A 27,282-nucleotide genomic window follows, 5' to 3' on the forward strand; every position below is an offset into this window, starting at 1 on the left:
CTTGAACTTTTCCAACCTTGTCTTTCCAATCCACGTGCAGATGACACAGGCACCCAAGGATGAAGGAATTGGGGATTTACAGAAATTGCTGAGACCCATCTTTTGAATCCAGTAAATCTAACTGCCATTCCTGAGTCCATCCGACGCTGCCCCAGCCTCTAAGTGTCCAAATTTGTGGCTATCTAGCATGGCTTCATACGTCAGATCCCACGGGACTGTAAACGCTCTTCCCGCCTTCTGTTGCTAAGGGGAACTGGATCATTCCCAGCCAGCTGCGCTGCGCATGCTCGGCCGCACAGCTCGGCGGGAAAGGGGCGGGGTCTACCTGACTGTTTCGCATCAGAGTTAAGTTCCTTAGAGAAGCGTCCTGCGGCGAGCCTCACTGAGGGGAATTAGTAAGCCTCCTTAAGTGGCTGTGTTGTCGGTCTTTATTCCTGCGCCTTACCGGAAAGGGGCTGAGAGTTTCGTCTGTCAGAAGGAGGATGAAGCGTCGGGTCGGGCCGGAGTCCTAAAGATGGTTCCTTGCGTGCGGCTTCCGCCATGTGAGAGTCGGGAACTCGGGTCAGGCCCCTGGTTGTGTTTGTCCTTTTCTTTAACCTTGTCCGCAGAGTCGGGGGATCCTTGTCCAGCATTTCCAGCGTTTCTCGCCGCCCACTGCCCCTGCGTCGTAACTGCGCTTTCGGCGTTTGGTCTCTGTCCGCGGCCTCTTTTTTTAAAACATTCATCTGATCGTACCGGTGGCTCTCGATTAAGCCGTGGTGACTTTTCAAACTTAAAAAAAAAAAAAAAAAAAAGACATCATGGAAGTTCTTTTGCAAATAGACGTGTATACGGAATCTCAACTAAAAGAGATTGAATAGTTACTACAAAAGTTTGACTCGATGAATTGGAATATAAAATCGGGATTAGATGAAGGTGCAGTCTTTATCATTTCAGTATTTTGCCTTAGTGCACAGGGATTGAGAGTATTTTGGTTTGCATGGATTAGTGTGTGCAATCAGTAACTTCCAGCTTTGTTAGGATGCAATTTCAGCAAGAGTTGGATCACTAATAACACCTGACAGTAACTTGTATTCCTCATCACAAATATATAAGACAAGAACTTAAAATTTATAACAAGAACTAAAAATAAAATATTTATAACAAAACTATATTAATTTTAGTTTTGACAGGATCAGGATTCAACAGTTTACGGTTTTTTATTTTTTATTTATTTTTTTTTAATTTTTTTTCAACGTTTATTTATTTTTGGGACAGAGAGAGACAGAGCATGAACGGGGGAGGGGCAGAGAGGGAGACACAGAATCTGAAACAGGCTCCAGGCTCTGAGCCATCAGCCCAGAGCCCGACGCGGGGCTCGAACTCACGGACCGCGAGATCGTGACCTGGCTGAAGTCGGACGCTTAACCGACTGCGCCACCCAGGCGCCCCATCTTGCGGTTTTTTAAAAGATTTTAAGTAATCTCCATACCCAAGGTGGGGCTCAAACTCACAACACCGAGATCAAGAGTTACATGGTCTACCGACTGAGCCAGCCAGGCACCCTTGCCATTTAACTTGTAGGTTGAAGCAAGAGCATTAGGGAAGTAGATGCCCTTGCTAGAATAATGAATTTGCTTCTGGGATTTTCTGTGAGTGAGCATATAACAGGTCACAATCCAAAAAGGATAGGTGAAAAGCTGTCCTCTTAACTCGTCACTGACAAAGCTACAAGGAATTGAGCTGTAGCTACAAGGAATTGAGCTGTATTCAGCCAGATGGCAGGAAAAACTATTTTCTGAAGGTCACTTAATCTGGCACAAATTGAGGCTTTGGAAGTCTCTAAAATACTTAACATTTGGTATATTATAGAATTAAGTATATTTCATGATTTTTAAAGTACATTTTTAAAATAATATGAATGAAATGTCTGCTGAACCCCTAAAGCTACTGATTTACAAGAGTTAAGTTCAAGGATTTTGGTGTTCAGGGACCTTTCTGATATGACCCATGTCAGCTTCTCAAATGTTATTTCCTTGCACTAGCACTCTTACTTTTTATCTCTAACAGTAACTCCGCTTCTTACAGTTCCCACGTTTGTCATTTTGCACATGCCGTCTCTATACCTGGAATATACTTTGCATCATCCTTTGTAGACACTTTAAAACCTAGCTCAAATTTTATCTTCTAGAAGATTTCTTCCCTCTTTTCTGCTTTTTACCTTGCATACACTTAAATTGTTGTAATCATACTGTGCTAGCAGTGTATTTATAATAGAGTGTTGGGACATCCTAATCGTTCCTCTAATTCCAGTACCTAAATGCTTCATAAATAGTGGCTCCCCATTGCCTGTAGAACTAAGCAAGGACATTTTAGTTTGGCTTGAAAAGCATTTAGCCTTCTGCCTCCAGCTTTTCTTTTTAATGTTTATTTTTGAGAGTGAGAGACACAGAATGTGAGCTGTGGAGCGGCAGATAGGGAGACAGAATCCAAAGTAGGTTCCAGGCTCTCAGCTGCCAGCACAGAGACCGGCACAGGGCTCAAACTCACAAGCTGTGAGATCATGACCTGAACCGAAGTCGATGCTTTACCAACTGAGCCACCCAGGCGCCCCTCCAGCTTTTCTATCAAGATAGTAAAAAAGCTTACAGAACACAAGTGAATAAAACAAGTTTTTGCAAAGTGCCATGTATAAAGAAATAGCTATAATGCAAAGAAGTAAAATGTTAGAGTCTAACTGCTTCTGGACTCATTCATTAGTCACTTTATTTTTTCTTGTGACCACACCACTAGTAAGTCCTCCAACTTTTTTCTTTTTTGAGATTATTTTAGCTATTCTAGGTTCTGTATACATTGCATATATGTTAGAATTATCTTGCAGGTTCCACAAAAACTGGGACTGATCTGTAGCTCAGTTTGGGGAAAACTGACCTAACGGTATTAAGTCAATCAACAAGCATGCTTTATTTCTCCATTTATTTATATCTTTCTTAATTTCTCTCAGCATTGTTTTGTTTTTCATTGTAGAGATCTTGACATATTTCATTAGATGTATTTGATGTTTTATGATGCTGTAGAAAATGGTTGTTTTAAAATATTTAATTGTTATAGTGAAAAGAAATGATTTTTGAATATTGACCCTCCTAAATTTACTTAATAATTTCAGCAGTTACTTGAAGATCCTTTTGGATCATGACCTGGGCCAAACTCAGATGCGTAACCAACTGAGGCACCCAGGCATCTTGGACTAAATTGTTTCTGACAAGAAAACAACTTTATTCTAATTTTTGTTCTCCTGTATGTCTTTATTCTTCAGCTGCTTTTAAGATTTTATTTTTAGTTTTCACCAGTGTAACTACAACATACATAGTTGTGTTTCCCTTTTGTATTTACCTCATTTGTGTATTCATAGAGCTTCTTGAATTTGTGTGGTTTGATATTTTTCTTTATCTGGGGGAAATTGTCCAGCCGGTAGTTCTTCAAATATTATATCTGTTGCATTGTCTGTTTTCTCTTTTTCTGGGACTCTGTTTACATCTGTAAATAGATATATTGTCATACTCCGCATGTTACTTACATTTTTTTTGTAGTTTTACCCTTTTATGCATTAGTCTGAACTACTTTCTACTATTGATATAAAATTTATTAAATTATTAATTTCCCTATTTTCCAATTCTCAAATTTCCATTAACTCTTTTTTTTTTTTTTTAATTCCAGGACTCTGCTAAACTTCTCTTTTTCTCTGTTTTCTCAAATGCGCCAAAGACCTAGCCTGATAATACCAATATTAGCCACCTGTAGGTCTGTTTTATTGTCTTTTTTCTTTTAATTGATTTTCAGTCAGTCTTATTTGGGAGTTTTTGGTTGGGGTGTACCCATACATTTTTACTGTACTGTCAACACTGTGGATGAAAAAATTTAAAGACTAACTGCACTAACTCCAGAGAGTGCTGTTTCCTGTAGGCAGGCAGACAGTTCTTACAGATTACATTAATCCTGTTGAGGCTAGTATTAGGCCTTGTTAGGGCTTATTTATTTTTGGTTTGCTTTCTTCTAGGGAGTAGTCTTTTCTCCTGGGTTGTGGTCTGTACTCCTAGCACATGATGCTCCCCTGGAGTCTCAACTGCAAGTCCAGATCTTTACCAAGTCCCCTCTACCTTTGCTGGGCTTAAATTTCAACTTTTTCTTAGCTCTGCAAAGCTTCTATAATCTCTTTTCAGCTCTTTAGACTCCCAGTTGCTATTTTCTGTTTCCTATCTACAGAGTATTGATATGCAGTTTGGAAGTCAGCTAATACGTGGAGGAGGAGGAGGATACTTGTATGCAAATTGGGGGGGTTATTTCTCTTTGGTTCTCACCTCTCCCTTGTGCCTCTAGAGTTCCAACTACTTTGGTGACCCAGAACTCCCAGCTCCTTAGTTCAGTATGCCTGTTTTCTGCTTGGGCTTGTTCCTCTGCCCTGGAAAGTGCCCTCAGGGGCAAAGCCTGTTAATTTTATCATTGTTTTCAGTAGGAGGGTTTATCATACTGAAGACTACTCTGTTTTGCCTAGATTTTTTTTTTTTTTTTTTTTTTAAATAAGCAATTTCTACACTCAACCTGGAGCTTGAACTCAGGACTCTGGAGATCAAAAGAGTCACATGCTTTGCTGACTGAGCCAGCCAGGCACCCCTAGATTTATCAGCTTTTTATTTATTTATGTTTTTAATATTCATTTATTTTTAAGAGACTGAGAGAGACAGAGTGTAAGCAGGGGAGGGGCACAGAGAGAGAGAGAGAGAGAGAGAGAGAGAGAGAGAGAGAGACATACGAATCCAAAGCAGGCTTTAGGCTCCGAGCTGTCTGAGAGATCGTGACCTGAGCTGAAGTCAGATGCTCAACCGACTGAGCCGCCCAGGCACCCCTATCAGCTTTATTTTTAATTCTTACCAATCTGATGAAACTTGGAGCTGAGTTGGTTTAGAAGCTGAGTAGGATTTGAATAGGCAAAAATGACTTTACAGGTAGGAGAACAGTATGAGCACAATATAGTGGGGAAGAATTAAAAGATTAAGGGTAAGCAATTTGGAGCATCAAGCTTATATAAGCCGTATTGTACCAATTTTCCAGGAGGAAAGTGCATACATTCTCTGTGGAGGTCTGTTTGTATGTCTAGAAATAACTCCTAATAGCTTCTAATTTCTTTGCAGTCTCCTGTTTTACTTTAAAAATTAATGTGAATTTTGTTTTTTGCTTCATGTCATATTCCTCTTTGGTTTAAATTAAAATGTTTTAATTGGTTATTACCAAGTAGTATTAACCATCAGGAATATGTGCCACATTGATCCTAGTACAATTAATGCTCTTCAACTTATGCAGTTTAGCCCCAGTTGGGGCAGGTGAGAGACTGTATTAAAAACAGGTTTCAGGGCACCTGGGTGGCTCAGTCAGTTAAGCACCCGACTTCAGCCCAGGTCATGATCCTGCACTTCGTGGGTTCGAGCCCTGTGTCGGACTCTGTGCTGACAGCTTGGAGCCTGTTTTCAGATTCTGTGTCTCCCTCTCTCTCTGCCCCTCCCCTGCTTGTACTCTGTCTCCCCAAAATAAATAAACATTTAAAAAAAAAAAAGGTTTCAGTGCTTGGCTGGCTCAGTTGGAGGAACATGTGACTTAAGGGTCTTGAGTTTAAGGCCCACGTTGGGTGTAGAGATTACTTAAAAATAAAAGATTTTGGGGGGGCACCTGAGTAGCTCAATCAGTTGAGCATCTGTCTCTTGGGTTCAGCTCAGGTCATGATCTCATGGTTCTTGGATTCATGCCCCACAAACTGGGCTCTGTGCTGAGTATGGAGCCTGCTTGGGAGTCTCTCTCTTATCTGCCCTCCACTGCTTGTGCATGTGCTCGCGTGCTCTCTCTCTCTCTCTCTCTCTCTCGCTCTCAAAATAAATAAATAAAACTTTAAAAAAGTCTTTAATTAAAAAAATTTTTAAGTTTATTTATTTTAGTAATCTGTACACTTAACATGGGCTCAAACTCACAACCCCGAGATGAAGAGTCACATGCTCTGATTGAGCCATCCAGGCACCCCAAAAATAAAATCTTTAAAAAAAAAAGGTTTCTAGGACTTATTTTACATTAATGTGCATCTTGTTGGAAAAGGAAGCACTGGATTTATTATTCATACATGTTTTTTGCTCGTTTTGTTTTTCCAACAGTTCTATACTGTTTTCCCCTGCTTCAGAAACATGTTATAGATTAATTAATTACACTTTCAGGGTGCTTTCCATTATTTTCATGTTTGTGTGATGACTGACACATTGGAAGGGATTCCAAGATGCAAAAGCTCATAGGTGCTTTGTTTTTGTTTTTAATGTTTTATTTTTTATTTTTATTTTTATTTATTTATTAAATTTACAGCCAAATTAGTTAGCATATAGTGCAACAATGATTTCAGGAGTAGATTCCTTAATGCCCCTGAACCATTTAGCCCATCCCCCCCACACACACACACACCCCCTGCAGTAACCCTCTGTTTGTTCTCCATATTTATGAATCTCTTATATTTTGTCCCCCTCCCTGTTTTTATATATTTTTGTTTCCCTTCCCTTATGTTCATCTGTTTTGTCTCTTAAAGTCTCATACGAGTGAAGTCATATCATACTTGTCTTTCTCTGACTAAATTTCACTTAGCATAATACCCTCCAGTTCCATCCACATAGTTGCAAATGGCAAGGTTTCATTCTTTTTGATTGCCGAGTAATACTCCGTTGTGTGTGTATATATATATATATATAGATATATACATATATATATGTATATATCTATATATATATATATAGATATATAGATATATATATATATATGCCACATCTTCTTTATCCATTCATCCATTGATGGACATTTGGGCTCTTTCCATACTTTGGCTATTGTCAATAGTGCTGCTATAAACATTGGGGTGCATGTGTCCCTCAGAAACAGCACACCTGTATCCCGTGGATAAATGCCTAGTAGTGCAATTGCTGGGTCATAGGGTAGTTCTATTTTTAGTTTTTTGAGGAACCTCCATACTGTTTTCCAGAGTGGCTATACCAGCTTGCATTCCCATGTTTTATTTATTTTTGAGAGAGAGAGAGAGAGAAATAGAGTGCGAGTGGGAGAGGGGCAGAGAGAGAGGGAGGGAGACACAGAATCTGAAACACGCTCCAGGTTCTGAGCTATCCAGCATAGAGCTGGATGTGGGGCCCGAACTCACCAACCACGAGATTGTGACCTGAACTGAAGTCAGATGCTTAACCGACTGAACTACCCAGGCGCCCCGATAGGTGCTTTGTTTTTAATTTATTTTTAGACTTACCTATTTTCTTTCAGGTGAATGATAGTCTAATAGTTAATTTCCAGTGAGTTTTACTTTGCTGGTATGGGCTGGGCAGAGGCCATAAGAGCTTTTATTTTACTTCACAGGCCTGAAGGATTCATTTAATTCTTTGCTTTGTGATAAGGGATTTTAGTAAAAGCTACCAGAAAAGTGGGGAAAAGATCTCAGATGAGAGAAAAGAAGATACAGGGAACCAGTCTGTCCTTGAAAAAGGAGCCTTGGGACTGAGCAATCAAAAGGCACTTGTGGGGGCACCTGGGTGGCTCAGTCAGCTAAGCGTCTGACTCAATTTCAGATCAGGTCATGATCTCATGGTTTTCAGGTTAAGCCCTGTGTCGTGCTCTGTGCTGACAGCATGGAGCCTGCTTGGGATTCTCTCTCTTCCTCTCTCTCTGTCCCTCTCCTGCTCATGCTCTCTCTCTCTCTTTCAAAATAAATAAACATTTTTTAAAAGGCACTTTTAGTTCTTCAAAAGCTGTAAAATGGATTTTTTTTTTCAAGTTTATTTTCAGAGACAGTGCAGGCTTGAGCCAGGGAGGGCTAGAGAGAGGGGGAGAGAAAGAATCCCAAGCAGACTCCGCGTTGTCAGCTTGGAACCCAGTGTGAGGCTTGAACTCACAAACTGTGAGATCGCAACCTGAGCTGAAATGAAGAGTCCAACACTTAACTGACTGAGTCACCCAGATGCCCCTGGAATTATTTTTTAAGCCTGAATGCGCAACAATCTTTTATATTGTGATTTTGGATTTTAGCTATCTTATCTAGTTACCAAAAAGAAATCCATTCATGGGGGTGGAGGAAGGCAGGCATGAAATGTAATGGAAAAATAGATTCAAAACATATTTAGAAGGTGGGGCACCTGGGTGGCTCAGCGGTTAAGCATCTGACTCTTGATCTTGAGTCAGGTCATGATCTCATGGGTTATGAGATCAAGCCCTGCAGCAGGCTCTTTGCTGACCTTGTGGAACTTGCTTGGGATTCTCTCCCTCCCATCTGTCTCTGCCCCTCCCCACACTCATGCTCTCTGTCTCTCTCTCAAAATAAATTAACTTAAAGAGAAGAAGACCAGCAAAGAGATAGGAGAAATAGGTCTTGGAGTCATAGGATTCAAGGAAAGGGAGAATTTCAAGGATGAATGAAGGGAGTAGTCAGAGAGAGGGCAATAGCTTTAAAAGTTGGATCCTTCTATACTGACAGCTCAGAACCTGGAACCTGCTTCGGATTCTTTGTCTCCCTCTTTCTCTGCCCCTCCTGTGCTCACGCTCTATGTCTCTCACTCTCAAAAATAAACATTAAAAAGAATTTAAAAGTTGGATCCTTGAATGTATTTGAATGTTTATATGTGAAGAACCAATAAGGAGGGGAAGTAGAGTTGAAGATACAGATAATAACTGGCTCTATAGGAAGGCAGTGTTGGGGGAGAGGTAGTGAGTACAGGTATTTGGATTAACCTTGGATAGAAGACTTTACATTTCCTAAGACTATTTATTTATTTTAATTTTTTTAACGTTTATTTATTTTTGGGACAGAGAGAGACAGAGCATGAATGGGGGAGGGTCAGAGAGAGAGGGAGATACAGAATCCGAAACAGGCTCCAGGCTCTGAGCAGTCAGCACAGAGCCTGACGCAGGGCTCGAACTCACAGACCGTGAGATCATGACCTGAGCTGAAGTCATTCGCTTAAACGACTGAGCCACCCAGGCACCCCTCCTAAGACTATTTAATAAGTTAAAAGTAAACTTGTGAGTTTGGTGGTTTATGCTATAGTCAGGCCTGGGGGAATAGAAGTGGAAAAGACTAGTCCCAGAAGAAAGCATAGATATGTCTACCAGAAAATTATACAGCAAAGCTATATTGGGGAATAGTGAATGAATGAAGGGAAGAAAGCCAGTGTTGGTACTGTGAAGGAACCTTGAGTCCAAGCTGTCTAAAGACCTTTTGTGTTTCCAGAAACCTACCATATTTAAAAGGACTAATTTTAAAATCAGGCTCTCCATTAATTCATATTTTATTTTAGGAACCTGGATACTATTCCCCGAGAAGAAATTCATTAGTTTGGAACTAGTGGATTCCTTTGCATCAGATACTAAGATGAAAGAATCACCGATAGATAGCGAATGTGACAAAGCAGTGGCACCACAACTGGGGCAGCTGGATGAAATTAAGACAGAACCTGACAATGCACAGGTAAGTATTCTACTTTATTTTCTTTTTTCTAGAACAGCGTTTAAGTGTACATTCCAGTTATGCAGATGCTGGTTTATGGGTTTAAAATCTTTCTTTTTCTTTCTTTGTTTTTTTAAAAATATCTTCTTTATAATTTTTTTTTTAATGTTTATTTTTGAGAGAGACAGAGACAGAATGCAAGTGGGTTACGGGTAGAGAGAGAGGGAGACACAGAATCCAAAGCAAGCTCCAGGCTTTGAGCTCAGTACAGAGTCCGACATGGGGCTCAAACTCATGAGCTGTGAGATCATGACCTGAGCTAAAGTCGGACACTCAACGGACTGAGCCACCCAGGCGCCCCTATGGGTTTAAAATCTTAAATCTTTGGGCACCTGGGTGACTCAGCCAGTTAAGCTTCCAACTCTTGATTTTGGCTCAGGTTATGATCTCACTGTGAGTTTGAGCCCCACATGTTGGGATTCTCTCTCACCCTTGTTCTCTGCTCCTCTCCTCACTCTCATACATACATGTATGTGTTCTCTCTCTCTCAAAGTAAATAAACTTAAAAAAGAAAAGAGAATCTTAAATCTTTATCTTCCCTAAAGTAGTTGGTCAAATCATATAAAGTATATTGTGTCAAGTGCCATCACAACTATATGCAAGAATATGATTTGAGAGAAGAATAGATGGTTGGAATTGGGTTTTTGGATTGATACAAGGATTGCCTAGGATATTATGGGCCTAGCTAAGGGTAACACATTTTTCTTTTCATTTTTATTAACTAGAAACCATACGAGTAACTAATAGTATGTTTTTATGCTACTGACTCAATTGAAGTAGTAGAATTAGTACATTTTTAATCCTTAAGAATTTTGTATTTTTTTTGTAATTATCTTACCCAAATTAGTTTCATGTTTATTCTTAAACTTTTTTAGATATATCCTAAAAAACCTATAAGTGACAAACTGATTCAAGCTGTGAGTATTCTGTAGTAGGGCCAAATTTTCCTTAGAATGTTTATGTATGAACCAGCTGAAATTTCTGATGAAATAAAAAGTAAATTCAGTTTTAATTTCTTTCTTTTTTTTTATTAAAACTTTTTTTGTTTTTTACATTTGTTTATTTTTGAGAGACAGAGACAGAGCATAATGGGGGGAGGGGCAGAGAGGGAGGGAGACACAGAATCCGAAGCAGGCTCCAGGCTCTGAGCCATCAGCACAGAGCCCGATGCAGGGCTTGAACTCACGAACCCTGAGATCGTGACCTGAGCCGAAGTCGGACGCTCCGCTCAACCGACTGAACCACCCAGGCGCCCCCAGTTTTAATTTCTTTCTTTTTTTTTTTTTTTTTTTAGTGTTTATTTTTGAGACAGAGAGAGACAGAGCATGAGTGGGGGAGGGGCAGAGAGAGAGGGAGACACAGAATTGGAAGCAGGCTCCAGGCTCCGAGCCATCAGCCCAGAGCCTGACGCGGGGCTCGAACTCACGAACCCTGAGATCGTGACCTGAGCCGAAGTCGGACGCTCAACCGACTGAGCCACCCAGGCGCCCCAATTTATTTCTAATATTCAGTTTAGAAAAAGCCTAAAGTAAGTCAGTATCAAGTAAGGATATGACTCTCATTGACTTGGTGTCACTGGGGAATGTTGTCCATCTAGGAAGTATCTGTTGCTTCTTCAGTCTATGGACATTCAAAGACATAAATCACATTTAGATAGCTTGTCTGCTGCTCTGAAACATCCTCCTCTGTAAGACTTATTTAGGCCAGTCCAACAACTTTTGTGTTGATGGTCTTTATGAAGACAGTTAGCTATTAATGACTGGAACAAGGATGGAAAATAGATGTCATTATTGAGTGTGTCTCCTCTGTTTGTAGTAGCTCCTGAAGGGCTGTGTGAACTAAAACTATTGAAGTCACATCTAGTTATGATTACACATAATGTGATTTATTGGTGTTGTCAGTCAAAGGTCACCAAAAGGAGAGTGTTCACCTATGTACTATGGTTCAGTTTAATTATACAATTCACTGAACAGACTTAAACATAATTTATCATTTTCTATTGAATAACTGCTGGTTTTATACACAGTGTATTCATTATTTTCATCTCTTTTTTTAGGAGTATTGTCAAGCCCAGCAGCCCAAAACTCAGGAGAATGAACTGAAAATAAACACTACATTTTCAGACAGTGGTAATAGAATCACTTTATTCTAAATGTAATAGCCAATTTATTCTGCTTTTTTAGAATATGTTTGAATAGTGTGCATTGTTTGTTTTGGGTTTCACGTCCAGGAGAAGTAACCTCTAAATGAAAATGAAAGAATGCATACTTAATTTTATGTAAATACTAATTTTCTTCCTTCCTGTTTTGTGTTTATAGCTCCACAGTTGACTACAAGCATTCAGCTTTCTCTGACATCATCTGGCATGAATAAAATGCTTCCTTCAGTTTCAACCACAGCTATTCAGGTTTCCTGTTCTGGTTGTAAAAAAATTCTTCAGAAGGGGCAAACTGCTTATCAGAGGAAGGGGTCTACTCAGCTCTTCTGCTCCACGTTTTGCATCACCGAATACATTTCATCTGCCAGTTCACCAGCTCTTCCCAAGAAAACTTGTTCAAACTGCTCAAAGTATATAATTCTAAATTATGCCCACTTTTATTTCCCCTACATAGAGCTCGATCAGTCTTGGTTGCAATTACCTACATTTTCATTTTTTCTGAAGTAGTATCACCTTGATTTAGTGAAAAGAAGCTGCTTCTGCTTTCACTTCCTTTATTAGATTCTTCAGAAATAGTTTTTTTATTGAGAGATTTGCACAAATTAAAACATAGAGAGTTCTAGTTCTCTTCAACTTTAAATAGTTTGACTTCTGAAATTTACTATTCTTTCTAGTTGAAATTCTTTATAAGTGGGATTATTATATGCCCATTCTATTTTGTCATTTAACTGTATAGGATGCACTAACACATTAATCATATAACAGTTTATTTGGATCTTCCAAGGTATAAAATTATATAATGTTTCTCTTGTAATGAAGTTATTTGATTCTTTTGCAAAATCGAATAGTCACAGGTAAACATAAATGGGTAGATATCTTTTCAAGATTTCTATGAGCTACTGTCGGGGTCTTTATTGCTAACTTTTTTTTTTTTTAATTTTTACATATGTAAGGCAATTTAGATGCAGAGAAAGGAAGTAGTACTAATTTCATAATGAATTAGTGGAAAATGTCCAGAACTTTGAACTCTACCCTGATATGTAGATCAGTGTGCTTTGAGACTCCTATCATAATATTCTGGTTTGTTAACGCTCATGAAATGCTATTGCTAAATTTTAAATGTTTTTGTTTCAGAATGAAGAAAACACATAGGTCACCAGTTTTGCTTGTAAATACAATAAATTCCTTTCAGATGTCTTATTTTGGAATCAGATTGCCATAATTTGAATCTTGCTTTCTCCATTTATGGTTATATTTTGTAACTTACAGCAGCTGTATTAGTATCATCTGGGAACTTGTTAAATAAAACCACAGAATCTCAGGTCTCACCCAGACCCACTGAATCAGAAATGCTTTTGTCCCCAGATGATACGTATATAATGCTAAAGTTTGAAAAGCACTGAGAACTTCTGTCTTAGTATTCCCATCTGTTTAATTCAATGTACATAAGAATTATGAGCATTAAATAATAGATTTAAGTGATAGAACAATACTGGTATGTAATAAGAACTCAGTAAATGTTAATTATTACTATTCCTACTCTCTTAACAAACTTACAAAGCCTTTTTATTGGTTGCTTCAGCTCCTTGTTTGGCTGGCACTTTGGTGTTACCCTATGCTGCAAGTCTTAGACCCTGAAACTGACCTTTCTCTTGTGCTTTTTCAACCCTTCAATACTGTGTCTTTTTTCTTTTTTGCTAAGGGCTGTAACGCACTTTTCTTCAGTCTGCTTTCTTTCTCTGCAGAAACATAAAACTGGAAGGGACCTTAGAGATCATCCAGTCCAAACATTTTCTTTTGGTTTTGAGGAAACTGAGGCCCTCAGAAGTTAAGGTATCATGTTACTATTTTGGCCCATTATACATCTTCAGCACATCTCCCAGGTAGATTGAAAAGGCTGAAACAGGAAAGATATAGTAAGTTCTCTAAGGCAGAGAAATCCAGTATGAGCAAAAACAAGAAACAAGTTTTACTTTCTTTGGAATACAGAATTTTTTTTGATGCAAAATACTATTGTATACGTTGGTGGAAAGGTGGTAGTGCTTAGGCTAGGAGAGTCCATCCATTTTTCAGAGTAACCTGTGCTTGTTTTGAAATTTTTTTTCCTTCACATTTATTAGCATCTTGCATTAATACGTAGTTCTCAAGTTTTAGCTAATTATCAGTCCTTGTTGAAGTTTCTTTTATAGCAGTGATTTAAAATCTGTTTTGAGTTATTGCAATCTTTATTCTGTTTTATGAACCAAATGAAAGTTAGCTTTGAAAATGACATTTTAAATTATGTTAGAGAAGACTTCTTTTGAAGAACTGTTGTTTCTGCACCTTAGTATCCCAGGTGGAACCAACCAGAGATCCTGAAAGCAACCAACAGAGTTCAGAATATCCCTGTGCACTAATGCTGTAACACTTATATATATATAGGAAAGTTGTTCAGTCCAATGCTTAAGAGTTAGTTTAAGCTAATTGTAGGCACTTTTAAGAAAATTCATTTTTTTATTTTTTATGTATAAGGCCTTAGTAGATTAGAAACCAGCAATCTAGTATACTGGTAGCAGTAAAAACCAGTAAGCGTTTTCAGACTTCATGCTTCTGCTGATGCAGTTTCTTCTGCCTCCCTTTCTATCTGGCTAATTTCTGTCTTAAAGGTCTGCCTCCAATATCTTTACCTTTTGTCTATTCGCACACCATTCCGTCCTCTCTTCCTAACTCCCAACCACTTGGAGTAGTTGTTCCATGGTCTGTGTTTCAGTAGTGTTCATAATTCCCACAATATTAATCATAGCATTAATGTTTTAAAAAATTGATATTGCCCTGGTTAGACTGTGAACCTCTTGAGATTAGGAACCAGATCATACTCCTGTTTATATTCCCAATGCCTAAACACTAGCTGGCACACAGTGAAACCTAGAAACATTTTTGTCAAATGAAATACAAGAATAGCACAACTCAGATACTGCATTTAGAACTGTATCTTAAACCAGTAAAATGACTGATTGGGGATCATGAAATGAACCTGTTATTTTTGGTACCATTTGTTTAAGAGGCAGAAAGATCATAATACACTAAAAATTTGTAAATGTTGAAGTGTTAAAATAGTGCTGATTTTAGGAGTATTTCATCTGGATAATTATTACACTGAATAATTGATATTCTGAAGGTTCTAAGTAGCCAGATATCTTGGCAGTCCTCAAACATTCTGGTTCCTGGACCCCTTTACACTCTTAAAAATTATTGAAGAGACAGAGAGCTTTAGTTCATAGGTTATATCTACTAATATATACTGTGTTAGAAATTAAAATGGAGAAATTTTTAAGCTCATTATTTAAAAAGTCATTTAAAAATAATAACTCAGTGCATGTTGACATAAATAATATTTTTTAAAATTCATTTTAGAGAGAGAGGGGCAGAGAGAATCTCAAGCAGGGTCCATGCTGAGCATAGAGCCTGACGGGCTCAGTCCCACAACCCTGGGATCATGACCTGAGCCAAAATCAACAATCAGACACCCAATTGACTGAGCCCCCCAGATGCCCCTACATAAATAATATTTTTTAATGAAAACTAGCCATATATGTTTTTTAATTTGATGAGAAGAAATGTTAAGAAAAATTTAGTAAGCATGATTTTATTTTGCAAACCACTTTAATGTCTGGCTGAGTTTTCATATCTGCCTTTGTATTCAGTTCATTGGAAAATGTTTTAGCTGAAGTGTGAAAAAAAACTGATCCTACAAATATGTAATTGGAAAAGGGAAGAGTGTTTTAATAGCCTTTTAGATTTTGTGGTGCTCTTCTGTGACACTCCACCCAAGTATTGTTAAAGGTTATTTGGAATGTAGAATCTGAAACCATATCAAAAATTTTTTGTACTGTTTGGTTAAAATTCATTGGTCTTGTTAGGTTACAATCATTGGTCTGTCTTACTTTGAATGTTTTTTTTTTACCCATAAATGAATGATTTTTGTTACCTGGTATAATAATTTAGAAAATAATGGTTCACTGAGTTATGCAGATCTTCTAAATGTTAACATATTTCTTTATGTAATATTTCAAAAATCACATTTGCTAAAAAAAAATCACCACCCCCAAAAATAATCCTCATCATCACTACTAATCTCATCAGGAAAATTTAACTATTGGGAAGCAATCAAATTGGAGGTGGCAGATTTTCCAAAATTCTAATTTCCTTTTTTTTTTTTTCAGCTTATTTATTTATTTTGAGAGCGAGACAGCACGAGTGGGGGAGGGGCAGAGAGACTCCCAAGCAGGCTCCACACTGTCACCATACAGTCTGATATGGGGCTCAAACTCACGAAACTGTTGAGATCATGACCTGAGCTAAAACCAAGAGTCCGATGCTTAACTGACTTGCTTAGTCAGTGGCTTAACCCTACCACCCAGACACCCCCAAAATTCTAATTTCTCTTTTTTTCAAAAAAATTTTTTTTAATTTATCTTGAGAGAGCGTGAAAGAGGGAAAGGCAGGGAGAGAGGGAGACACAGAATCTGAAGCAGCTCCAGGCTCTGAGTTGTCAGCACAGAGCCCGACACAGGGCTCAAACTCACAAACCATGAGATCATGACCTGACCTGAAGTCGGACGCTTACCTGAGCCATCCAGGCACCTCTGAAAATTCTAATTTTTTTTTTCAACGTTTTTTTTTTAATTATTTATTTTTGGGACAGAGAGAGACAGAGCATGAACGGGGGAGGGGCAGAGAGAGAGAGGGAGACACAGAATCGGAAACAGGCTCCAGGCTCTGAGCCATCAGCCCAGAACCTGACGCGGGGTTCGAACTCACAGACTGCGAGATCGTGACCTGGCTGAAGTTGGACGCTTAACCGACTGCGCCATCCAGGCTCCCCTGAAAATTCTAATTTTCAATGAAAGCTCAAATTTTATCATTGGCAATGAATACTGCCAGTTTATCTTGAAGTTACAGTCTTACTTTATTCATTTTTGAGAAAATATCTACCAGATACTCACTTCTGGATAATAGTTTGTTCTTTCAAGTGAAAATATGTTCCACAAAAAAAGTAGCTACCTTAGGTTGTAACTGTTAACATTCCCACATGAGATATTCTTTGAGGCGGCCATCATACTTTAGCGTGCAGGGGAAGATCTTTATGCCTGTGACCCATTTCATCACAGAATACTGAAAAGAGGTTGTCAAGGGTGAAGTTTAATAAAGTAAATTGAGGGGCGCCTGGGTGGCTCAGTCGGTTAAGCGGCGGACTTCAGCTCAGGTCATGATCTCGCGGTCCGTGAGTTCGAGCCCCGCGTCAGGCTCTGTGCTGACAGCTCAGAGCCTGGAGCTTGTTTCAGATTCTGTGTCTCCCTCTCTCTGACCCTCCCCGTTCATGCTCTGTCTCTCCCTGTCTCAAAAATAAATAAAACGTTAAAAAAATTAAAAAAAAAAAAGTAAATTGGTTTTTACAGTGAATGTATGGCAGTGAATAACAAATACTAGGACATTTTGGTGCAAGTGCCTTAATTTGCCTAAGGCTCTGGCAAACGTTTTTATCCAGCATTTTTTTTCCCTCCCAGCTTATTAAGGTGAAATTCACATAACAAAAAGCCATTGCAGTAATGTTTAGTATACTCAGGGTGTCTAATTCCAAAATATTTCTGTTCTCCAAAGTAAAATGTTCTGTCTCTACCAGTCTGTCTTCTTGCTGAGGATTTATCTTTTCTGGATATTTCATATTAATGGAATCATACAACATATGACCCTTTGTGTCTGGCTTTTAGCATAAGGTTTTCAAGGTTTATCCATGTTATAGCATGTATATCAGTACTTTGTTCTTTTTTTACAGCTGAATAATATTCCACTGTATGGATATATCACAATTTGTTCATCCATTCATTCATTGGTGAACATTTGGGCTGTTTCCATCTTTTAGCTTTTTTTTTTTTTTTTTTACATAAACTCCAGGCCCAACATGGGGCTTGAACCCACAATCCAGAGATTGCATGCTCTACTGATGGAGCCAGCGTGGCACCATCTTTTACCTATTTGAAATAGTGCTGTTAGAAACATGCATGTGTCTATCCTTTTTTGAGTACTCCTTCACTTCTTTGGGGTGCATGTCTAGGAGTGGAATTGCAGTGGCCCATTGTTGATTTTACACCATCACTTGAAATGTTAACACAACGAGAAAGACAAATAACATTTTAATATGAAAATAGTTTTGATTTGTGAACCCCTTGAAAGTCTCTGGAGGATCTCTGGAATTTTGTAGACTGTACTTTGATATATTTTGTAGATTCCAAATTTGGTGAGGAATGAGTATGTGATTTCTCATCATCATTTTGTTATGACTAGCACTGACTAATACAGACTAGGTAGTCCTCAAAACTACGCTCTCAGATGTGCTTTGTAGTCCCTACTTTAGGGGCACCTGGGTGGCTCAGTTAAGTATCTAACTTGGGCTCAGGTCATGATCTCATGGTTCGTGAGTTCAAGCCCCGCTTCCGGCTCTGCGCTGACAGCTCAGAGCCTGGAGCCTGCTTCAGATTTTGTCTCTCCCTCTCTCTCTGCCCCTCTGCAGCTCATGCTCTCTCTCTCTCAAAAAAAAAATACTACAAAAAAATTTATAGTCCCTACTTTATAGATGAGGGAATTAACATTTGAGAGTATAAATGACTTATCCATCACTACTGAATGTAAGTCCTAGAACTAAATACCAAAGGTTTTCTTATTTCAAGGCTATTACTGCTGCTGCACATTCCTCAAGTAGGTGAAACGGGAGAGGGTTACTTGAGAGTGTGCTTTAACTTATAAAAGTGTTTAATAGTGCCCTTGTTTTTATTTTCAGAGACATTTTAAATCTAAAGGATGTGATCAGTGTCCAGCTGGATGACTCTAGCAAAAATTTTTGCAGCCAGTCTTGTCTTTCATCATATGAAGAAAAAAGAAAAGCATTTGTTGCCATATGTACTAATAACATTTTAACCAAGTGCAGCATGTGTCAGAAGACTACTGTTGTAAGTTGCAATTTTTTTTAAACTTTAGGGATTCTGATTATTTTGCTTAAATATTAGCATTTTTAGTGAATTCTTTTAAATCCTAGATTCAGTATGAAGTAAAATATCAGAATGTGAAACACTGTCTTTGTAGTAATGCCTGTTCTTCACTCTCACTTGAACAGCCTCCTGTGATCTGTTGTGAGAACTGTAGGGCTTACGATCACACTGTCTAGTCTGTTGCATATACTTCCAATGAAAGGCCAGTCCCATTACTTTATTAGTTCAAAGGGTATGACAGCATATAAGCAGGTAAAAATAAAGACCTGTTGCATAAGGACCACTCCACGGAATTTGCATGGGACTAAATGAAAAATCCAAGATTGAGTTCCTTCCATTAGTTTGCTTGTGAGTGGTTCCACTTCAGGAAAATGTGGGGATTAGATTTTAGTACCATTGGGAATAGTTTCAGTTGGCAACACATTGAAGGAGATGAAATGAAAGACTTCTGACAGTTCCTCTTACATAGCAATTCGTGATAAATGCTGTATGGAGATTTTCCTAAAATATCTCAGGATGATCATCTGCCTTGAAAAAAAGCCACACAGATAGAAGCTTGTTTATAAACTGAGATTAGAGATAGCAGAAATAACAATAGCCTACTGGTCAGTAAGACTCAACCACAAAGGTGTTTTTAATTCTGTTTTCCTAAGCCCTAAGCAAGGTTAAAATGAATCAAGAATGTCACAGGTTTATCTGAATCTGTGAGAAATAATCTTCTATTTCTGGTGGGAGAGCCTTTGGTGGTTGGTTCTGAGAGCAGAGAAGCTGGTTCTACTTTGGTGGACTAAATGAGATTAACACAATTAGTGGTTTGAGCCCCTGTCATGAGGTGGGACTGTTGTCTTGCTTGTTCAGATGATGCTTTGAGACCCAACTCCCTATCTATGTAAATTCTTCCTTAAAAATAAGCAATTGAAGATGGGATTCTCAGCAAGTCTGAACAATTCAAATAGGTCATTTATGAGCCACCTTTTATCTATGGCAGAATGTCCACACCATGAGAGTATCTTGCCTTTGGACCAGAAATGGGAGAATGGAAGGCATGGGAGCCTTCTGAAGGCAAGAAATGCCATTCCATCTTTTCATTCTTTATCAGTCACACTCAATAAATAGGCTTTGTCCTGTTTTTAAGAGCCTGTTTTGAGTACCTAGTTACTCAGCCTATGTGATGGGGTAGGGCTGATTTGGGTAAAGGAGTTTAAAAAGCACCATTTAACACTACACCCTGCATATAAGATATTATTGTAATAGTGATAATGGAGAAAATCCATATTGTTAGTTAAGTGTAATCCAGAATTAGACAAGCAAAAATAATATAAAAACGGGGACAAAACATAAGAGACTCTTAAATACAAAGAACAAACTGAGGGTTGCTGGGGGGGTTGTGGGTGGGGGGATGGGCTTAATGGGTAAGGGGGCATTAAAGAAGACACTTGTTGGGATGAGTGCTAGGTGTTACACATACGGGGTGAATCACTGGAGTCTACTCATGAAATCATTATTGCACTATATGCTAACTAACTTGGATGTAAATTAAAAAAAAAAAGATTTAGAAAATTGTTCAAATCTATGAATCTAAAAATGGGGTGACTTTTTTTTAAGTGGATTGTTTTATATAAATATACTTTGACCACATTGTTTTCCCCCCACATCTTAATAGAGTAAATTAATTATTACTTTTCCCATATGAATAATTAACTAACTACAGATGATACATAGTACTATTATTACTTGATGTTAAATATTGATGAATTGTTAGGGGTGTCTCAGTATAAAAAGTCATACTAATAAAGGGTAAAAGAATTTTCAAAGTTAGACTCTGTTTTTTGTTTCATTATTCCTTTGCCAATATCCTGTTCTTTCACAGAAGAAAACCTATATATTTTCAATTGTCTTTGCACTTTATGTCCCCCAAAGCAGTTCTTTTTCACCATTGCCATAGTCCAGGAATGAGGATTCCTCTTTCAGTAGAAACAATAGATGGTGAACCTCAGTTTATATCCTTTACCTTTGTACACTTACTGAATGCACTATATTCTATACATCTTACTGCTTATGTGCTGCCTTCTCATAATATGCTTGCAATTTTTACCATGAAGTTAGCCTAGAAAAACAGTAATTCTCACAGCATGTTATAACTTAATTAAGCACCCTTTTCTGGCTCCTCCTTAGCACAAATAAAAGGCTTCCCTGAGTTTATATCCAAAGTGGAATTGAGAAAAGAGATATAATTTTAAGGCTTTTATTTATGTATCCAGTTGGCTTTGATTGCCTGGACTGAGGAACATTTTCTGTGACCTCCTTCTTCATTGCTTGCGTATATATTACTGCTGCAACTAATATATATCTGAGACATAACACAAATAGTTATATTTTGGATTGATCTATTTCCCTCATTTTAGTCATTGTAATCCGTAGTGCCTTTTTTTCCTGGCTTTTAGGAAAGTGTAAAACAGGGCTTCATCATCATTACTTATTATATTTCAGCTAATAGCAGTAATGGTGGATATGTTTTGCTTGTTAACAATATATATCATATACCGGGAATATGAATATTACTTTAATCTCTAAACAGAAACCAGCCAAAACACTTACATCTGTTCTTTGCAAATCATTGAAGCCCTCAGATGAAATGATTGAGACCACCAATGACTTGGGGAAGACAGACCTCTTCTGTTCTATTAATTGTTTCTCTGCTTACAATAAAGCTAAGATGGAATCTTCTACAGGTAATGTTTATTTAGCAGTTATCAGAGGATTAGAAACTATTGAAGAATATTACTGCTTTCCTTTAATTTATAACCTTGATTTATCTCAAGGTTAAGTTTTTGACTTAAAAATCAAAACAATGCAAAACTTGTTGCAAAAAAAAAGTTTCCAGTAGTTTTATGTAAAAGAAAAGCTACTTCACCACCAGAGACTTAATATTTATTTATGAAAATCGTTGTATTAGAATATAGAATTTTGTACTCAACCCTGCTTTGTAAAAGCAAGGCTAGTAGTTAGTTACATTTTTTACAGGAAGTAGAGCTAGTTGGAAATAGTTTGAAGTTCACTAGTAGAAAAGCACTAAGTAACCCAGAGCCAACTTTGTATTCCATCAGAGAGCCTCCTATAGAACCACTGGTGCTATTTACATAGATAATAAAGTGAATGATTCTCCTGGGGCTTATACATCATGTAAACTGGCTTATGATGGAAATCTCTGCACTGTTAGCTTAGAAACCAGTCTAGCTCCATTCATGTTGAGGGTTAAGAATCTTGGAGGTGTTAGAAATGATACCCATTAGGAGATTCTATAGGAATCTCTTTTCTCTTCTTTGTGGGTAATTTCATGTAAAGATTTGCTTGAAATTTCAAGGAAATGGTGTATAAAGAACTAAGAAATTGTATGCAAAGATAAAATATACAAAATAATAGAAAATGTAAATTATCAGTTTAAGGTTATTAATGTGTTATCCTAAAGAACCTACCTATTCCTTAGCCTTACTTCATATCCAGCAATACCTTAAGCTATTAGATATTTCCATTGTTTGTTGAAATAACTTGTTATTAAATAATGCTTTCTGATTGATTCTGCCTGGTTTTTGAGAAATCTTCTTGTTTTTATCAGTAAATGTTTCCATGGTACATGATGCTTCAACGGGGCTCTTTTCTCCAAAGAAAGATACAACTCCAATTATAAGCAATATAGTGTCACTGGCAGATACTCATGTCTCCCTACCCATCATGAACTCTGATGTCTCACAAGGTAAAATTGATAATAAAGATATTTGACATATACACTGTTTTCCCATCCTTGATGAATCTATCTATTCTAAGTTTGTTGTTGTTTTAAGTTTTTTTAATGTTTGTTTATTTTTGAGAGAGAGAGAGAGAGAGAGAGAGAGAGAGACAGAGTGAGAGCACGAGCAGGGGAGGGACAGAGAAAGATGGAGACACAGATTCCAAAGCAGGCTCCAGGCTCTGAGCTGTCAGCACAGAGCCCAATGCAGGGTTCCAACCCACGAGCCGTGAGATCATTACCTGAGCCAAAGTTAGACACTTAACCAACTGAGCCATCCAGGCGCCTCTATTCTAAGTTTGTTTTTGTTGTCTGATACGAAATAAGCAATTGTGGTTTATGATGCTATTTTGTAGATTATAGTATAAGATCTTGAATTGATGATACTCTATTTTATTTTAGCAGATACAGTTTCTTCAGTAACAGCAAATGTCATTGTAGATGTAAGTTTTGTTCCTAATATTTTTTGATGCTGTATTTTCTTTGTTAAGTATATTTGTGTGTATATACACACAATTCATATATATACATATATATGACCACATTCATTCCTGTTTTCATCCTAGAACTCAAAAAAGTTGAGCAATAAACATCTTTTGGTACTCATATTCAATTTCCCAAGTCTCAGGTCTGACTTGAAATTATTAAGAATATTTAAACATAAGTATTATTAGTCATAGTTATTCCTTTGGGTTCTTTATTACCTTTTTCAATACTATAGTCCTATGAGCAATAAAAATTATTTTTATTACAATTACATACCAAAAGATTATTTGAACATTTTTTTTTTTTTAATTTTGAGGGAGAGAGAGAGCATGCATAAGCAAGCAGGGGAGGGGCAGACTGTGAGGGAGAGGGAATCCCAAGCAGGTTCTACGCTGAAGAGGGGCTCGACAGGGGGCTCCAGCTCACGAACCATGAGATCATGACCTGAGCCAAAACCAAGAGTCAGACACTTAACCAACTGAGCCACCCAGGCACCCCAAGATTCTTTGAACATTTAGTGTTGACTCTAGATCGCAACTTTACATTATAAATAATTGTTAATGTTTCCCCCTAGTGGAGCTCATGTTGCAACGTACCTATTCATTTTCTTGTGTTATTAGAATAGATATGTTTGATAATTTAATCATTTGATAACTGTTCAAACAAATGTTTTTGTTTTTTTCTCCCAAACATTTCTAAGAGTTTACCCAGTGAATCAAGTACTGGTGTTGCTAATAATAGTGTTGAACAGCCAAGCCTTTCACCATCTTCATCAATATCCAGTCAGAATGCAGTTGGCTCCAGTGTAGAAGTACAGAAAGATCAAGTGTCAAACCAAGATGCTACATGCAATATGAAATCTGTGAAAATAAGTGATGGACTATGTCATCCAAAATTTACATCCAAAGTACTAAAAGTTAAAGATAAATCACGAAGTATTAAGAAATCTTGGTGTTCAAATTTCCAGCATTTGAAAAGCAGTATTAAAAAGGATGTGACATTCTGTTACTCATGCCAGTTGTTCTGCCAAAAAAATTTTAGTTGTGGAGGAGAATCATTAGCAGCCCAAGGAATTTCTAATTGGAAAAAGACTCTGGAAAAATTCAGAAAGCATGAAAAAAGTGAAATGCATTTGAAGTCATTGCAGTTTTGGAGGGAATCCCAGTTTTGTGATGAAGCTGTCAATGATAATTTATCTATTCATTCAAAACAGATGGAAGGAAATAAAAAGTACCTAAAGCTTATAATTGAAAATATTTTATTTCTTGGGAAGCAGAGTTTATCATTAAGGGGAAATGATCAGTCGATTTCAACTGTGAATAAAGGCAATTTTTTAGAATTGTTAGAAATCAGAGCAAAAGATAAAGGAGAGGAAGTATTCCGACTTCTGAATTCACAAGTTGACTTCTATAATAGTACACAAATTCAAAATGATATTATTGAAATAATAAAGACTGAAATACTGCAAGATATTGTGAATGAAATCAATGTCTCCCCAGCTTTTTCAATAATATGTGATGAGACAACTGATAGTGCCACTAAAGAACAGCTTTCCATTTGTGTAAGATACCCACAAAAAATGTCAAAGGCTGTCTTAATAAAAGAAAGATTCTTGGGTTTCATAGATGTTGAAGAGATGACTGGGACTAACTTACACAGAACTATCAAAACTTACCTGCAGCAAATTGGAGTTGATTTGAGTAAAATATGCGGCCAGGCCTATGATAGTACCATGAATTTGAGGGGAAAATTTAATAAAGTTGCAGCAGAATTCAAGAAAGAAGAGCCAAGAGCTTTGTACATACATTGTTATGCCCATTTTTTGGATTTAGCAGTAATTAGGTTTTGTAAAGAAGTAAAAGAACTCCGAATTACTCTAAATACTCTCAGCTCTTTGTTCAACACTATTCATATGTCTGGGGAAATGTCTGCACATTTTCAAAATACTTGTAAACTAAGTCAAAACAAAACATGCAAGAAACATACATCACAATCATGTTGGACAGCCCATGATCGTATGTTACTATCAGTGATCGAGGGTCTTCCAGAGATTATTGAAACACTGGAATTTGTAGCAAGCCATTCTTCAAATACAAGTTTGGCTGATGAATTGAGTGATTTGTTAACATTGGTTTCCAAATTTGAATTTATCTTTTGTTTGAAATTTCTTTATCGAGTGTTAAGTGTTACAGGAATTCTTTCCAAAGAGCTTCAGAGTGAAACCATAGATATTTTTTCATTGTCTTCAAAAATAGAAGCAATTTTGGAATGTTTATCATCTGAAAGAAATGACGTCTATTTCAAAAATATCTGGGATGGAACAGAGGAAATATGTCAAAAAATAACCAGTAAAAGTTTTGAAGTTGAAAGACCTTCTTTTCAGAAAAGAAGAAAAATTCAGAAAACAATAGATCCTGGCAATTCAGATAGTACTTTTTTTCCTACCTCAACAGAAGAACAATATAAAATTAATATTTATTACCAAGGATTGGACACTATATTAAATAATTTAAAATTATGTTTTTCAGAGTTTGATTATTGCAAAATGAAGCAAATTTCAGAACTACTATTTAAATGGAATGAACCGTTAAATGAAGCAACAGCCAAACATGTCCAAGAATTTTATAAACTTGATGCAGACATCATCCCAGAACTTAGATTTTATCGGCAATATGCAAAGCTTAACTTTGTCATAGATTATGATTGTATCAACTTCATCAACCTTGGCTATTTGTTTATCCAGCATGGTCTTCACAATAATATTCCTTGCATATCAAAGCTGTTATATATTGCTTTGTCTTGGCCAGTTACTTCAAGTGCCGAAAACTCATTTTCTACACTGCCTCGTCTTAAAACATATTTATGTCATACCATGGGACAAGAGAAGCTTAGTGGCCTAGCCCTAATGGCTATTGAGCAGGAATTGGTAAATAAACTGATGGAACCTGAAAGACTCAGTGGGATTGTGGAAAAGTTTATCCATCCAATGAAAGAGATGTAACACTTGCTAATTTGAGTTTTACCTAAAAGAATTTTGTATTTCTGCTGGAATGTTTGTTTTTATTTCAAAATTTTATCTCCTAAGAAAATTTTTTTTTCACCAGAACATGTAACATTCACTTGATTCAAAATTCAAAAACCAGAATGATGTACAGTGAAAAGTCTCCTTCCCTTTTTTTAGTGCCCAGTTCTCCCTGTAGTGTTGTCTGTTTCTCAGATATCTTTCTGGAGATATTTTTCATAGATCATACTCTGCAGTGCACACTGTTCTTCAACTTGTCTTTTCCACTTAACATATTTTTTAGATTGTCCCATATCAGTACTTAAAGGGTTTCTTGATTTTTTTTTTCATAACTGCATAAATTTTCATTGGATGGATGTACCATAATATATTTTAATAGTCCCTAATGACAAACATTTTAATTCTTCACAATATTTTGCCATTATACGTAATGCTGCATTTAATAACGTTACACATAGGTCATATTGCACATGAGTGAGTTAACTCGAAGATAAAATTTTAAATTGGAATTACTAGGTCAGAAAATTTATACATTTTTATTCTTGATAGATAACTGGCAAATTGATTTCTATAAGAATTATGCCATGCATGATGCCACATCACCAACCATGTGTGAGATTGCCTATTTTCTTCAATCTGTATAAACATTGTTCCCAAACATTTTGGTTCTTGCCAGTCTGTTATTAATCCCAGTGGAACTTTGCATTTTCACTTAAGAAGAAGGTTGGGTATCTACTTGACCCATTTATATTTCCTTTTCCTGTGAACTGTCCTGTTTAAATATGGCTGTGGTTTTGGTTGACACAAATAGCTAAATGATACAATATAAATTCTTAATCTACTTTATGAAAATATTACTATTTCTTAAATAATCAGAAAGGATCCTTTTTCTCATTATACTTTATAAAAGTTCAGGGGCTAAAGGAAAATGTGTCCCTCAAAGATTTGTAAGAATTTAGTGGTAGATGTATCTGGGCCTAGAATTTTCTTTATTTGTTTTAGGAATATTTCTCTGCCACTTTTCCCTTGCTGTTTCTCATCAATTCTTATTTGTAATTTTTCTAGAAAGAGCATCCATTTTATTTAGGCTTTTTTAAAACTGTATTTACTCAGAGGTATAGAAAGTATTTTAATTTTTTCTATAAACTATACTTACTTTCCTCATTGATCTTCTATATACTTTTTTGATTAGGCCAAAGTGATTTATTTACTTGTTTTTCACACATATTCTTAGATTTATTTATC

The 27,282-nt window shown here is 37.1% G+C and overlaps 2 protein-coding genes across 7 annotated transcripts in view; one reads left to right on the forward strand and one right to left on the reverse strand.

Annotated features, from left to right (window-relative positions):
- Positions 1-27,282, reverse strand: part of ZMYM6 (zinc finger MYM-type containing 6) — a 119,421-nt gene that overhangs the window by 59,838 nt on the left and 32,301 nt on the right. For 4 of the 6 annotated variants that reach the window (XM_045035522.1, XM_019836625.3, XM_045035521.1 and 1 more), the window contains exon 3: positions 1-771. The gene's annotated coding sequence lies outside the window, so the exon portion shown is untranslated. The remainder of the gene's footprint in view (positions 772-27,282) is intronic. The other 2 variants (XM_045035519.1, XM_019836626.2) reach the window with 1 other exon arrangement.
- ZMYM1 (zinc finger MYM-type containing 1) lies at positions 729-26,697 on the forward strand. The gene is given in 11 exon segments (XM_023258459.2): positions 729-915; positions 9,351-9,520; positions 11,616-11,688; positions 11,878-12,127; positions 18,535-18,703; positions 18,790-18,911; positions 18,913-18,994; positions 21,321-21,474; positions 22,359-22,496; positions 22,935-22,972; positions 23,716-26,697. Coding segments are annotated over 11 exon segments (3,531 nt in total). The 5' UTR covers positions 729-881; the 3' UTR covers positions 26,017-26,697.

The sequence above is a fragment of the Felis catus genome, chromosome C1 (assembly GCF_018350175.1).
Source record: "Felis catus isolate Fca126 chromosome C1, F.catus_Fca126_mat1.0, whole genome shotgun sequence".
In the NCBI taxonomy this organism is placed as follows: Eukaryota; Metazoa; Chordata; class Mammalia; order Carnivora; family Felidae; genus Felis; species Felis catus.